Source organism: Hyalella azteca, unplaced genomic scaffold (genome assembly GCF_000764305.2).
Source record: "Hyalella azteca isolate HAZT.00-mixed unplaced genomic scaffold, Hazt_2.0.2 contig8310, whole genome shotgun sequence".
Taxonomy (NCBI): Eukaryota; Metazoa; Arthropoda; class Malacostraca; order Amphipoda; family Hyalellidae; genus Hyalella; species Hyalella azteca.
This window is the reverse complement of record NW_025938407.1, coordinates 180,695-196,523: the sequence shown is the minus strand read 5'-3', so window position 1 is coordinate 196,523 and position 15,829 is coordinate 180,695. Positions and strand designations below refer to the sequence as shown.

Sequence of the window (15,829 nt, the reverse complement as noted above, 5' to 3'; positions counted from 1 at the left end):
TGATAGATACGGTAACAACGAGATATACGTGTACCAATTTTTCTAGCATATTGTAAATGCTAACGATGTGATTTTTTAGAGACAAGCTTTGACGTTTAAGTTTTTGAAGTTAGCATAGCTTAAAAACGTTAGTTATAATTAACGAACGGGCTTATTTTTAATGAATTAACGTCTAGGCAAGTTTCTGAATTGGGCTACGAGATCGCATAAAGTAGAAGTAACTTAAATTAACGTTAGTGACGTTAGCTTTTGAACTAAGGGTTAATTTAATTGCGTTCGTTATTCTTCATCACAAAAGCTTTTAATGAACGTTGCAAATGTTCATTTTGTTGATATGTCACAAGTGAATTGTTAATTTTTGTTAATGCGATATCATCTTTACGCTGTTTTATATACATATTCATTTCATTCAGTATATAAGTCAGCGGAATCTAAAAGAGCGACTGATAAATCCTCGAGCCACAAAAAATGCATCTGTAGTTGATTTATATGGTTTGGATGGCTTGCAAATTCTATGCAAGCCATGGATTCGTAAGTAGAGCATAGTTCTAAAATTTTGTCAGTTGACCGCAATAACAGTTTATCGAATTGATTATGGTGGATGTAGCATAGTATTCGCGACATTCTGTAATATTTTTACCATGCCATGTTATGAAATAACTTTTGTGAGGTAACTTAAACAAATATATAAGTTTTACAATGTGCTGTGAACTTTAACGAGTTTCAAGACTCTGATAAAATCCGAACAAGTAGCGTAAATTTAATAATGCTGATTAAAAGAATGTTCCATTGTAGCATAAAGATTAGCGAATCGGGAGGTAGAATCTTTAATTGAACTTCGCTTTGAGTATTAAAGATGTCGTAGACAGACATCTAATTATATAACGCATGTACGACTATATCCTTGAGAAAAGTGTTTTAAAAGTACATAGCGTAGTACGTGAACCTAGACGTAAAGGCTGTAAAAATAGCAATGGCGTCTTTGAACGATTCGTTCAAGGACATATTGACTCAGAAATGAATGAGAGTTACGCGTACCGACCGGTATCTGCATTAATTGACAAATGTGTACATTGACGAATGTACATCAATTAACAAACGCTGCATATACGAAAAAGTGCGTTAATCGAAAAATATATGCATTGACAATGCGTGTATTGATAAATGCCTTAGCTATAATGATCAACTATAACGTATTATGGATCCGAAATGTAGTGACGTCTTGTAAAGGTTCAAGCAGGGTCATTTTAATGATTATATGAGCCCGTACTAAATTCAGCCATTGTATCAAACCAAAGCTAAAACTTGATAACGTTAGAGTTAAAGTAATTAATTGCCCATTTATGTATTTACATTTTGCCACTTACGCCAACGTTGTTTGAATATTTACTTGAATTAGGCGCTGCGAATGACAAATGGCTTGATCCAACTACTGTGTTTATCACTCAAATGTAATATTTCACACGTTTGAAATTAACATTTTTGACGTCATATGAACGCAGAATGCTTTTCACACGGTTTTGTTTTTACTGTTTTAACCGTAAATGATTTTATAGCAAATTTTGCACAGTTTACAAGATAAACGATGATTCATGTTTTGCACTTCGAAATTTAAATTGAATTTCAATTTAACAGTGATAATCACCTCGCTATTTTGGTTTTAAATCAATAAGCATTTCGATTAGATTAGCAGAAGCTAATTATTCATGTTAAAATGTCTGCTATTTTGCTAGCATTTACATTAACGATGTAATAAAATAAATGGAACATACCGATGCTAATATTGGTTTCTATGATGCGTTCATATCATTATAATTTTATAATTTTGAGAAACATGCAGTATTTTGTAAAAGCAATTTTCTCTGCTATGTAATGAAAGCTCAACGATAATAAATGTGTTATATTTAAAGTTAATGAATCTAATTGAAGTAACTCGGTGTTAGCGAATGAATCAGTCCTAGTATATGTGGATCTATAATTTTCATTATCTATTTAAAATGTTTCTCTGGAGGTGAAGATTTGATGATTTATTTTCTTACATTGCTCTGTGAACGCTATAATCCTTATTATTTTGCGTTATAATCTTAATTCAAGATTTATGATACTCTCATTATTTTGATATTCGAAGATATGGATTCTAATAGCATTCTCGTAACCTGATGTGAAATTTTTGCAATGGAAATTGTATGAACAATTTTCTCTAGAGTGACGCACAATGAATGATCAAGATAGGATAAATCTAAAGTCATAACCAACCTTCAACTGCGTTGATGGCGTACGAATTTAATAATTCATATAAGTTTGTTTAGAAGCAGACCTGCTGATTAATCAGCATATGTGTCACATGGACAAGAATCCGATGAACGGATGAACGTAGCATTAAATACCACGAGGTGTTTCTAGAGTCCAATGTTGGGATTTCTTTCAAATTGCGTTGGAGATGGACTAATTTTCACTATCTAAATTGATTCATGTAAAATCAATACGTTTTATTTATCTAATCAGTAATAATTTGCGATTGATGTTATATAGTTAATTAATGATTAGATTAATATATAAGAGTGGTATAATTATATCTGCGTTATATCTATTATATACTAATGCATAGGTAATACCAGGTACACTGAACTGGTCGTAATCAAATTTAAACACAAAAATTTATTTCAAATAATTGCATGAGTGAACATTCAAATTGAACCCAACATCTTTAAATAAAACTCAAACTGACGGTTCCATATATTTCATAATTGTATTTATTAGTGAGGAAATCATTCATTACAAATAATCATTCATAAATTACAATATGTATTTCCTCTATAATAATTCATTACGAAATGCCATTATCTATCAAAAATCGTTATTACCTAACTATGAGCAAATGATGGTTCATTTAGATGGAGCCCGACTTAGTTGTCATAGTTTGGCGATGGTGAATTGGATTGAAAAATCTAATTCACCATCAAATTTGACAATTGCTATTCAGGATCAGCACAAGCTTAGACCCACAGGAATAAAATTGCTTGTCTGGTGTAGAGAACGACGAAAAATACTAATGCAGTATACACTAAACTATGCGAAAAACTATTATAGGCATGTTTAATTTTTATTCCAAAGAGAGCGAGCACTGAATGTCGCAGTGACCCCGCATTCTCATCAGCAAACAATACAGGCGAGACAATATATATTGCTGTTGGATCCATCATAGAAATGAGTGACACTTTGTCCAAAAAGTGATGCAGTTATTGCTGTTGTATGTGGGTCATTCAGACCAAGTTCGGTTTGACGAAATGGCGTATCAGTGCTACGTCCGCTCTCTGCTCGTGCTGTGGGTGAGATAGTCTGTCACGATATGGACAATAGTGAGTGATGGCTCCACGAAGTCGTAAGAAATGTCTCATGTATGAACATTTCAACTTGAGAGCCATCGGACACGTTGAAATTCCATATTGGTACTTTATAATCAGAATATATTATTTGTGATCGTATCTCATGTGCAAAATATCAAGACAATTTTTTAAAATATATGCCAATTGCATCAATGAAAATTATTTTACGAGCCTCAATAAATCGAACATCATAAATTAAAAGTTCACTAATTTCTCTCTTTCAATAAGCATAATATGAACGCAATAAAATTTCTCTAACAAGTAACTGATAATAAAAACTGAACTGAAAACCTAAACTCAATCATGAAATTTTGAAATCAACATCGCCTACGAGTGGTTCCTGACATGAAGCCAAGTGAACTCAAAAAATCGCGCTACGTCGTTCATCATTTCCTTATACATATAATTGCAAAAATATTTTCACATCGGTCAATTCGAAATTGCGGTTAATTCCTCCGTTCCTCCGTCATTGGCTGATCGACTTTTCAACAATTATTACGGTAATATAGTAATAATTACACAGAAACCCTTGAACAAGACAAAATTATTTTTCTTTCTCCATCTCCTTCGCTTTTAGTCGCAGCAGTTTACGGTCGACCTTCTCGTTGTCGTTCCGAGGTAAAGCGTCCAGGAAAACGACTTTTCTAGGCCGCTTTAGTTCGTTGAGGTTCCGCACGACGTAATTTACAACGTCTTCTTCCTTAATGGGGGGAGAGACGTCCGTTTTATTTACTATGAAAACGTAAATGGAGTCAAACCCGGTGCTGGCATCGGGTGTCCCAATGACGCTAACCTCCTTCACCCCCTCCATCTCCAGGATCGTGTTCTCCAACTCCGCTGGGGCAGCCTGCAGATAAAAAAAAACTCGCATAATAAATTTGAAATTTCAGTTTTAGTTTTAAACAAAAAGTTATTTTTGGATTTATAAAAACTGTAATTTCTGTAAGTCCAAAATGCAGATTCACTCGAACTCGGTTTTCTCTAAAATAAAAGTGGCACGTTTGATAATTAATTCTTCATCTAATTCCATACACTTCACAGTCGTAATATCCAGATTAAATTAATATAATAATAATAACTCGAGATATCCAGATTAAATTAATATAATAATAATAACTCGAGATATCCAGATTAAATTTATAGAACGAAAAAGTTATAACAACTTCAACGACAACTTCATTATACAGTAAAATAAATTATGCAATTACTTGGACTAAATCTACTTGATGAACATTTAAATTTACAGCAATAAGAACAACAAATGCGTAGGTATCGGTGCGCTTAACCATCGTTTTAATCTACTCTGGAAACGGAAATGAAAACAACTCCTTTATAAAGTCCCCATAAAGTACATTTGATTAACCATTTTTTGATAAGCGTTTCACATGATATTTTGTCCAACACCAAACGGTGCAGTTATTTGCAAACTTGATGCACATTGCCATCAAAAACACATGATATAACCTATATACCTATAACCTATACGCAAGAGCTCGAAATCAAGCTAAAGAAAGCTGTCGCACCGCAGTAAAAACCCTCGAAAAATATTGCTAAAAATGCAAAAAAGAACCCGAAAGCCTTCTTTTTGTACGCCAACTCGAAGTACAAGATAAAGTACGGTATTTCTGATTTGAAAGTAGATCAACGAAAGATATCCTCTGATGAAAGCAAGGCTAACGTTCTTAATCAGTTTTCCAGTAGCGTATTCACTGAAGAGGACTTGAACAGTATTCCAGCTATAGAGGAGCGCCCAGTCGGCTCTAAATTATCAAGTTTTGAAATACAAGAAGAAGAAGTTCTCAAGCGCCTTATCGCTGTAAATCCAAACAAGTCATGTGGACCGGACGGCTTCCACCCCAGATTACTCAAAGAGTTAGCAACTGTCCTAGCCGGCCCTTTGACGTCATTTTTTCGAAAAACTTTAAACGAAGGGATATTGCCGGATGACTGGAAAGAAGCTCAAGTGACACCATTGTTCAAAAAAGGTGACAAAAGATGCCCGGGCAACTATCGTCCCGTCAGTTTGACAAGCGTCGTTTGCAAGGTAATGGAATCTATTGTGAGGGGTCGATTGATAGATCATTTGACTGCTAATAATCTCCTTTCAGACTGTCAACATAGCTTTATTGCCGGGAGATCCTGCACCACTAACCTCTTCTCTACTCTGAACGAATGGACCCGCCTGCTGGACGAAAGGGAGCCAGTAGATACAGTGTACCGCGATTTTGCCAAGGAATTTGATAGTGTCCCACATGAGCGGCTGTTACGTAAATTGAAGTCTTTGAGAATTGAGAGTAATGTACTCAAATGGATCAGAGATTTTCTAGTAGGGAGACGACAACGTGTCAGTATTAATGGGTCCGTATCAGACTGGGCTTCAGTGCGCAGCGGCGTGCAGCGTTCTCGGGCCTGTTTTATTCGTCGAGTTTATAAACGATCTGACAGAAGCTGTGACTAGCGTGTTCTCGATGCATGCTGACGACACAAAAATTTATAATACAGCGAAGAATACGTCGCAAAAAGTACAGTTACAAGGTGATCTTGATAGGTTGGTTGATTGGGCTGACAAGTTTCAGCTGCGTTTTAACTCTGACAAATGTAAAGTAATCCACCTTGGCAAGAATAATGAACAGCAAGATTACAGTATGAGAAGACACGGTTGCAACGACAGAGTGATGATGTCGAAGTCGACAATGAAAAAGATTTAGGAGTTAATATCGACAATGAGTTGAAAGCATAAGCATATTGAAGGTCAAGTTAATAAAGCCAATAAACGACTTGGACTTATCAGACGCTCTTTCGAGCTCCAAGATGCAGAAGCGATGAAGCAGATGTTTGTTGCCGTCGTGCGCCCGAGCCTAGAGTTTGGAAACGTCATGTGGTCACCGAAACTTGAAAAGGACAAAAATATAATAGAGAGTGTTCCAGGCTTGAAGGGCAAGTCCTATGAAGAAAGATTGAGGATTATGAAGCTTCCGAGCCTCAGTTATCGACGTCTGAGTGGGGACCTCATTGAAGCATATACAAGTATACTCGTGGCTTATACAATGTCCCAGAAGGATTACTAGAATTTGAAACACTCACCAAGGGCCACGGCTATACCTATATAAACCAACACCAAGGGCTACGGCTATAAGCTAAAAAACTGCGTTGTAAAACATCCATGCGACAACATTTCTTCTCGCTTCAAGTCACCGACATGTGGAACAGCCTCCGAGTATGAATGCCTTCAAGAACAGAATAGACAAAGCTATGCAAGAGCACATGTTCAGTCTTAAAATGCTTAGGAACTTACGGACCAGGCAATAAATCCAGCAGCTATCTCAACCAATCGTCAGTTATGGAAAGATCGGGTTCCAAAGGCTGGATCTCTTGTGAATCAAGTCACGAAAATCACAAAAAATCGGCAACAGGCGATGGGCCTATTTCTTCAGTGCCGACACTTCTATTCTATTCTAAAACCACTCACATTGCAGCCGTCCGCCATTTTGATGATCTCCTTGAAGCGGTCGACGATCTGGACGTAGCCGTCCTCGTCCACGAGGGCCACGTCGCCTGAGTTGTACCAGCCTTCCTCGTCGATGACGTCATTAGTCGCCGTAAGGTTATTGCGGTAACCCTGCATTTTCTGTGACGAATAATCTATCTTAATATTATTGCTTTGCTATATGCATTAATTATTTAAGTCGATGTTTACAGTTCAGAGTAAAAGGATTAGAGCAGCGAGTTGTGTGTTTGATCCAAGCTTTCTGCGAGAGGTCTGGTCAAATCCTCAAGGTGGCCGAGTGGTTAAGCAACGTAAAATTGGAGCAGTGAGGTGCATGTTCGAGACCCGCAAAAAACTGAGAATATTCTGCGAGGTTCCGAATCTGTGCCTGTTCTAACGGCCTAATCAATACCTACTATATACTTATTAGATGCAAAAAAACATTACATTGGCCCATGTTTCGCGTAAATGGTAAAAGAGTTTGCGAATTTGTCGTCGGTGATGCATGGTATCCGAAATGACAACGTCTCTTTTTTTCATTGCAGATCATGATTTTTTTGTCCTTATAATTTCGTACGTTTATATAATTGAAATTTCAATATATTTCTCATTTATTATTCAATAATTGTTTTCGAATCGAGTACGCATGAATCTATGGTATTTAAACATTCTTACGTTGCTCGCTTGGAGTACCTACGCAAAAAGGTTGTGTGTGATAAGATTCAGAAACAATAATTAATTTCCTACATCATGTTTATGAGGTTCAACAGATACTGATGGGCTCATAACAACCATGTTGAATAAATTTCTAGTTGGCGTGATGCAAGCCTTCCCCGAGCAATTTGAATTTCTAGAGCCACCGCAAGAAATTATGACAATTATGAGATAAATTTATTCATATGGATTATTTAAAATTTTGCATATAAATTGGAGAAAATTGCACACCATAGGTCTATAAAAAACGGTCAATACGCAAAAAAGAAATTTATCTTATTTGATTTAAATCCTTCAGATGCAAAGAGAAACTATCTGGCTTCAATTTTATTTTATTTTGAACTTAATTTGAATTTGGATATTGCCTTGAAGTAAACAATTTAATTTAATAATCAGATATTGCTTCTTCTAACGTTTTAAGAATGCGGAAAGCGCATAAATTTCATCGTCCGAGTCGAAACTTTCAATTAAATGCTCGTATTTAAATTCCTGGGCAAGGCAGAGAGTGATGCTATGGAATGGCTGGGAAGATGATTGGATATTGACTGAGGCATGATAACGTGATGATTTGATTGGAAGGCGATTTTAAGTGACCATATATAGTTAGCTGCCCACTAAAGGCTAACAACTTATTTCACTTATTATTATTATTATTATTATTATTATATTATTATATTAACCACTTATTATTTAACAACTTATTCCTCAAACACAAACCGGGGGACGTATTGGAATTATTTGGAAGGCGACTTCAAGTGACCATATATAGTAAGGTGCTCATTAAAGGCTAACAACATATTTGCTTATTGGATGAATCGTCAAGTCTGAGCATTACGAGTGTGTTCATACTTACCCAAAGAGTATGTTGATACTTACGACAATGTTACGAGTATGTTGATACTTACGACAATGTTACGAGTATGGTGATACTTACGACAATCGTACGAGTATGGTGATACTTACGACAATCTTAAGAGTATGGTGATACTTACGACAATCGTACGAGTATGTTGATACTTACGACAATCTTACGAGTATGGTGATTCGTACAACTATATTCATGCACACACCCAAAACTGAGCTAAAACACAAATGAGACAAAACTCACGCAGGGGCTTTTGACGTATAGGATTCCCATTTGGTTGGCGGGCAGTAACTCCGTTGAGTTGAGATCCTTGAGTTTGAGCTCAACGTTGGGGCAGACGCTGCCTGTGAACCCTGGCTTGCCGCCGCCCACAGGGTCTTGTGCTATCACGAACATCTCCGACGCTCCGTAACCTGGCCGGTGAATAATAATTTTTAATTATTTATATATTAAAATTTCATTTAAATGTTAAGTCAAAATGAATTAGTAGCTGAGACTGGTGTCGTAGTGTTCGGTCTTGTATCGTCGGGCATCCGGGACTACCCTAAGAAAATTTAGAGTCGCCCCAGCTTCTGGTAATCCAAAACAGAAGTTGCCGCGTCTGTAAATTTTTACTGGGTAGGAGGCCATTGGGGACTGCAGGAGAGGACTGCGCCGTATGTCGGGAGGCCATCCGGGACTGCCATATGCCACGTTAAGAGGAGATGAATGTGGCATACGGCAACGGCATGAGTTTAAATTATCTGAGTAATGTTGAGTTTCAAATATAATTCATTTAATAAGTGAACTTACCTCTTCCATTGGAGAATTAGATGCATATATCAAAAATTTGTACAATGAACGCGTTTCCTGTTCAAAGCATGTAATTTTTTGGCTATTTTGACAAAATATTACTGTTCAAATTCCTTTTAGAAATGGTATATATACTAATGACCACTTTATATTAACAGAAGCAGAATAGCAGGAACTAAATAAAAATTTGCCTGCATTATGCACAACAAATATTATAATTAAACTCTAAAAAATTACTGAACTAAACCACCGGAACTAAACCCCCTGGACCGCAAAAATTTTTTTAAATAAATTTCCCGTCCCAACGAACATTTCTGGACGAAGACCCCAGGCATGGTGCTGGCCACAGCGGTGACGTGGGCCTGCGGGATTGGACCGCCACTTACAATCACGTGTCGGAAATACTTGAGCAAATCCTGGCGCTCTCTGCTCAGGCGCAGCAAAGTCGGGAAATTCAGGGGCACGATCGCGATTGTGTTTATCTGAAAATATTGAATATTAATATATAAATAAATCGAATATATTAGTAATATATGTATTATTAATATTCATTTATAAATAATATATTAATAATCTAAAATATCCATTATTAATATATTCACGGCCAATGGCGTTGAAGTTAGCGCAAACTTCCACGTCAGAAAGTAAATATATAGTCAGTAACACCTGACTTGTGAGTAACTCGCGGCTCGCATGTCGTATTTCACAAACTCTGGATTGTCTATTTGGACATTTTGATTTTGGATTCTGACAATTGGGTTAATATGACCTACATTTCTTTTGATCTTACCTTAAACTCTTCAACGTCTTGCAGGAAAGTGTTATCGTCCAAAGTTTTGACGACATGACACATCCCTGTGGCGACCCCGGGCATGAAGGCACAGATCAACCCGAATGCTAACCCGATGTCCCTGATGAGGAGAGAGCGCGTCTGGTTGCTTTCTGCGACACAAGGTAAAAGACATCGTACGTTTATTTGTAAATTTTTATTAATTATGTGATAAGGCACCCACTGAATCATTCAGCTATGCTGTCGAAGTTTTGAATCGCTTTGCTTTGCCATACCTATTTCTTCAGTACCGACACTTCTATCCTATGAAAATGAAGTCTTCCCGTGAACGGATTAACTGTGCAGTGAAAGTTAGGTTATTCCGTATAAATAGTCTGGATACTTGGTTACTGTGATGAAGTGAAGTCCTCAAATTCCTAGTTTCGGTAATTAATTTCTTTGTGTGGTGAAAGTTTTTCATCTCCATGTAAAATAAACTAAAGTACTCCGCACTTGCAGTGTGAGCGATTTCGAAACATGGTTCGTTCAAACACTAAGTTTCTGCCATTCAAGAGAAATATTTTGAGGCATCGTTTGGGTCCTTGTTTTCTTTGATGCAAGAAGTCGCTGCATGCATGTTTAAGTCGAGTGAGCAGACGACATCATCGCAAAATTCTTTTGTCTCTGCAAGAATGTTGAACTAAAAATTTATTACTTGGCATTATAGAATTAGTCCTAAATGGATCGTTGACAGGCTTCTGAAACGTTGAAAGATGATTGAAATACTTTTTTTTCAATTCCCTAATTAAATCATTTTTACAACTTATAAGATACAATTCATTGAAATTAACACCCTTTACTGGCTGGCAGACTGGGTCCAGAAGCTTAGTGAAATTTTTTGTCATTTGAAAAGTATTTATATTCAGTTGACAACAGTTTAGACACAGTTACACACACACATGCAGTTAGCTACGTATATAAAGTTCAATGTTTTTTTAGCGCATTTTCTCATTTATGGAAAAAATGCACTATTGTGCTCGCCATGTCCGTCCGTCCGTCTGTCTGTCTGTCTGTCTGTCCGTCTGTCCGTGACCTCAAGTTTTCGTCGACGAGAAAATGCGCTCTCTGTCACTCACTGCAGTGAGTACTGAGTTATATTTTTTTAAATAATTCCCGAACTAAGCTTGTACATTTGATAGATCAATTATTTATCAAAATTACGTACCATTAATGGTAGGAGGATGCACCCAGAAGTGGGGATGTATACTCGCGGTCACCCCCGCGATGATGGAGTTGTGGGATTGCTGCACACTCTTGGGCATCCCGGTGGTGCCGCTCGTGTACACCAGCAGCGCCACCTCATCTCCTAACAGCTGCACGACCAACACAAAGGTGTGAAAGTGACTATCAAGTTTAAGAAATAAAATAAATAAGTAAACTTTAGTAATAAAAAATAAACTTTAATAATAATAATGAAATTTTAATAAAAGTTTTACAATTAATGTAAAAATCGACGGCATTATCAAATTTTTTCGGCTGGATTAGCCGAAAAAATACGACTAAAGCCAAGATTGCGAGCACTTCGGAATAAATTATTATCATTACGAGCAATCATTGCTACGTCACGGCAATCTCATTGCACGGCATCAACCAAGTTATTGCAAAATCTGAAGTAACAAATCTATTACATAGAATTTTAAAATTTTTTCGTATTAAATTAGGATTTTCTTATGCGCATTATATAATTTTAAACGCAAAAATAACAATTTTTACTTACTTCATATTTTCTAATACGCTCATTTCACATGGTTCAAATCAATGAAATTTTGATTGCGAATCGAAATCTTTCACTAAAACCATGACATTTCGTTATCTCAAAGCTGTCGCATAAATCTCATTCAAGTTTTATTATTTTTATCTAAAAATCTTGCAACTGCATGTCCTACATTAAACCCAAAAACTATTAACATACAAAAACATAAAATCATTTCACTCATTAGCAAAAACTTTTAGCAAGAAAGAGACGAAAGCAAAGTTTCGTCTCATTAGCAAAAAAGAGACGAAAATTTATCATTCTAGCTTTAAATAATCTCGATGTGACCTCACGTGTGAATATTTTTGTATTTTCATTGTGCCGCGATCCACCGCAGGAGTACGAGGTTGCATTAGTTCTGTCGATATTTATGATATGATTGTACGTGTAATTTTAGTCCAGTGACCCCCAACAGCATTCTACGCACCTCAACTGGTTCCATAGGCTTAATCGTCTGGTCGTTGATAATATCTTTGTATATTCCCACAACGTTGAGGTCGCTCCCTACGTCCCCAAGTTCCCCGCTGCCGATCAACACGACGGGGATCTTGCGTCCCAGTTTGTCCAGGGCCTCCTGAAGGCGGAGGGCGAACTTCGGTGTTGTGATCAGAAGGGCGGCGCCCGTCTCCTCGATCTGCGCACTCAGCTCCCCTTTGTGGGGGAAAGTTTGATTAAATAAATAATTAAATTAATTAAAAAATGAATTAAATGTAGAGAATTAATTTATTATTTCTTACAGGTCTACAAATTTTGATCGATGTCAGGAAGAACAATTAGGTAGGCATTTTCGGGTGGTTGGCAAAGGAAAAATAAAATCAAACGGCAGTAATATAGTGATGGATAAAAACTAATTTCTTTTATCCCAGTGAGATAAATCGTAAACGTAAGCGTAAATCTCACTGGGACCGAAGAAAATTTTTGAGTGCCGCATACTAGAAAGAAACTGTAACATTATGCAGTCATGGTCGTAATTTTGAACATTCCGCTAGTCAAAAAGTCTCACTGGGATCAAATAAATGATTGAGTGTCGCGTATTAAAAATATACTGAAATCACCTAGTCATGCTCGCAATTTTTTAATCCTTTCGCTAACAAAAAAGTCTCTCACTGGGACCAAAGGAAATGTTGAGTGACGTGTACACGACCCCCGCGGCCATGGTCCCCAGCTGCACCACCGCCACGTCCACGCAGCTGGGGGCGAGCTTCCCCACCACGAAGGATTGGCGACAGGGAGGATTGGCGGTGGAAGGATTGGCGGCGGAAGGATTGGCGGCGGAAGGATTGGACTCCCCCATGAAGGAGGTCAGCCAAGCTCCCCATCTTCCCACTGCCTGCTGCAGCTCCCAGTACGTTAGGGATTGGCGGGTGTACCCACACTCCTGCCACGAGACGGGATTTTTTGTGCGATCAATTAAAATTAGGAAATAAGTCGAACAATTTTCGTGTTTTATTTAATTTTTGCATAAATAATAATAATTTTGTGCAATTGATTTACTTACTTGTATGAATGACTCCAAAAATTTTTAATGGCAAATTGTGAACCCTACCAAAATTCGGGGACCGCCCAGGCTTCGGCAGAATAGTCTCTACACTCGGCTTAGAGTTATTCTGGGTCTGCATGGCGGACTGATCGTATAATCAGTTTTTGGTCAGAATCTATTTTCCGACTTTAGAAGTCGCCTGAGTATGGAAAGAGTTGACCGAGCCGAGTCATACCGAACTAGCCAGCTGCCCAGAGGCTGCTCTTCAAACCCTGAGCCGAAGCGGACACAGAGAAGCTTATTTACGAGCTACCCGAGTCCTAGGCGGCATCCATTTCAGAGTCGGGCACGCATAAAAATTTTGTTATGTTTTTAAGGCTTATTGAAAAATATAGTTTTTCCTGGTCGTGGCTAATCGAAACTTCAGAGTGAGAATGAAAATGTGACTGCAAAAAAACTGTCAAAAAAATTTGACATTGAAAATTTTTTCGAAAATTAAAAAGTAACTGGCATGGAAGTTGACAGGCATTTATGGTGCAGCTCAGAATATTTTCTGAGTTTTTTAGTAAATATCAATCACTGAATATAAGCATCCCATCGAACTTAATATCCTCATCTTAATTTTACTTGGCAAATAGATAAATAACTAAACCTTAAGCAAGCACACGAAAAAGTACCTACCAATGCATGTAAATGGTTCCATTTATGCGCGTCTTTGAAGAGAAAACTCACGAGGTTGCCTTTCACTAGAGGCGTTTCAACGCCTTTCCACATTTTCGACATACTTTCAAATTATTCGGTTTTTAACTAATTTAATTTTTAAAAAATCCTGTGGACAATTTAATGAAACTGACACTTGCACAATGGAAAACACAGACAAAGATGAAATGCATTAAAATTCTTCTATAACATATTGATGATGTGATCAGCGGAAATCTTTAAATAACTTACTAGGCATTCTCTTCGGAAGTTACGATGGTCCTTGATATTTTTTATCGAACATTTCTATGTGTAGATGTTATAATAAAAATTATAAAGAATAAACCAATTAATTTCCTCATTAGGTTTGCAGCCGATGAACATTAGTTTTACTAGTTTAATGCAATAGGCGCTGCGGTCACGGCACGGACTGAGGAACAGATTTTTCAAATCGTGCATATGGAATCAATTTCACATATTGTAATACATTTCACACAATTATTTACATAAGAACATTAACCGATTTTATAATTGTTTTCGCTCGCACAAACTTCAGGAATTTTCTCAAACGAAATTAATATTATACATATCAACGATGCTTTCAATTAAAAACGTTTAGACACTCAAATTTATATGTATAGCGACGTCAGCTCCAAATTAGTTATAGCCGGTTGGCTTGTGTCGTGGCGAATTGTCATCGAGCAAACGATACAACAAAATACATGCATTCAATTTAACGTGTAAAATTCTCTTAAACTCTCTGGTTATACACAAGGTATAAATTGTTTAGTTTTTAAATTAAGAGTCTCGATGAGATTTTCATTAATATTGATCACTCGTTAAGTTACCCATCAAAAACCAAGCAATGGTAATAGCTTAAACATAACTGCAGGAGGAAGGATATACTACATTCCTTCCCTCTCTAGCTGCAGATGCACACTGATACTCGCTTATAAGACCGCACCTACAGGACACTTCGTACTATGTGCACATTTGCACTAAATAAATATTTAATTAATGAATGATGAAAATAGCATTTCTAATTAACACTTTTCGGATCTTTTTAAGAATAAGCACCCGAAACGCTACTAGGGCGCGTATGCTTAATAAGGTTAATTGAGTGAACAATACAAAAAGATTAGGTCTATTCAAAAAATTTTGATGAATTACAATTCAATGTAAAACAAGGTTCATAACAAGGTCATCCTGGGGTGCTTATTCTTAACAAGATCGCACTTTTCTTGTATATTATCATTGGAATTTTCCCATTTGATCACAATAATGCATTGTCTTTCAAGAAGAGAATTTAATTTCGTTCTAAATTTTCATTTTACTGAGAATATTCACGAAAACATTACGGAACAGAAAAAAGTTAATATAAAATTTTTGAATAAGTTTCTAACTAACCATGAACACGATATAAAACTAACAACAAATATGTATGTCGGAAATTTCTTATGACGTTTTTAATTTCTGAAGACGTCAGGAAAATTTTTGATGAATCTTTGATGTTTTTTGACTAATAACAAAGCCAATAGGTGATGACAGAAACTAAATTCTCCAGCCTCGACCGTAACTGAAGTTCTTAGCATTAACCGAACACGCAACTTTAAGCATTGACCTAAAAAACGATTGGGCAATCCGAGGCGCTACATGCCCTACACAACGACCGATTCACACCGTTCTGGTAGTATCCGCTTCTCATGTTTGCATCTAATTCAGACCTCGACTTTCTTAATTCAGAGCTTGACTGCAGCCACCTATACTCGCCACCCTCTCGATTTATTGGTGTTTTATTGTTGATTTTAGGCAGATCTGGCCACC

At 36.9% G+C, this 15,829-nt stretch overlaps 1 protein-coding gene across 1 annotated transcript; it reads right to left on the bottom strand.

The window, feature by feature from the left end:
- Positions 1-2,818: 2,818 nt before the first annotated feature.
- On the bottom strand, positions 2,819-14,179 carry LOC108679367 (4-coumarate--CoA ligase-like 1). Its single transcript, XM_018167978.2, has 9 exons — positions 13,988-14,179; positions 12,934-13,204; positions 12,254-12,477; positions 11,239-11,386; positions 10,035-10,186; positions 9,555-9,726; positions 8,696-8,865; positions 6,856-7,014; positions 2,819-4,233 (listed from the first exon to the last, which is right to left on the bottom strand). Exons 1-9 carry the CDS (start codon positions 14,087-14,089, stop codon positions 3,931-3,933), a joined length of 1,701 nt encoding a protein of 566 aa, XP_018023467.1. The 5' UTR covers positions 14,090-14,179; the 3' UTR covers positions 2,819-3,930.
- Positions 14,180-15,829: the final 1,650 nt, after the last annotated feature.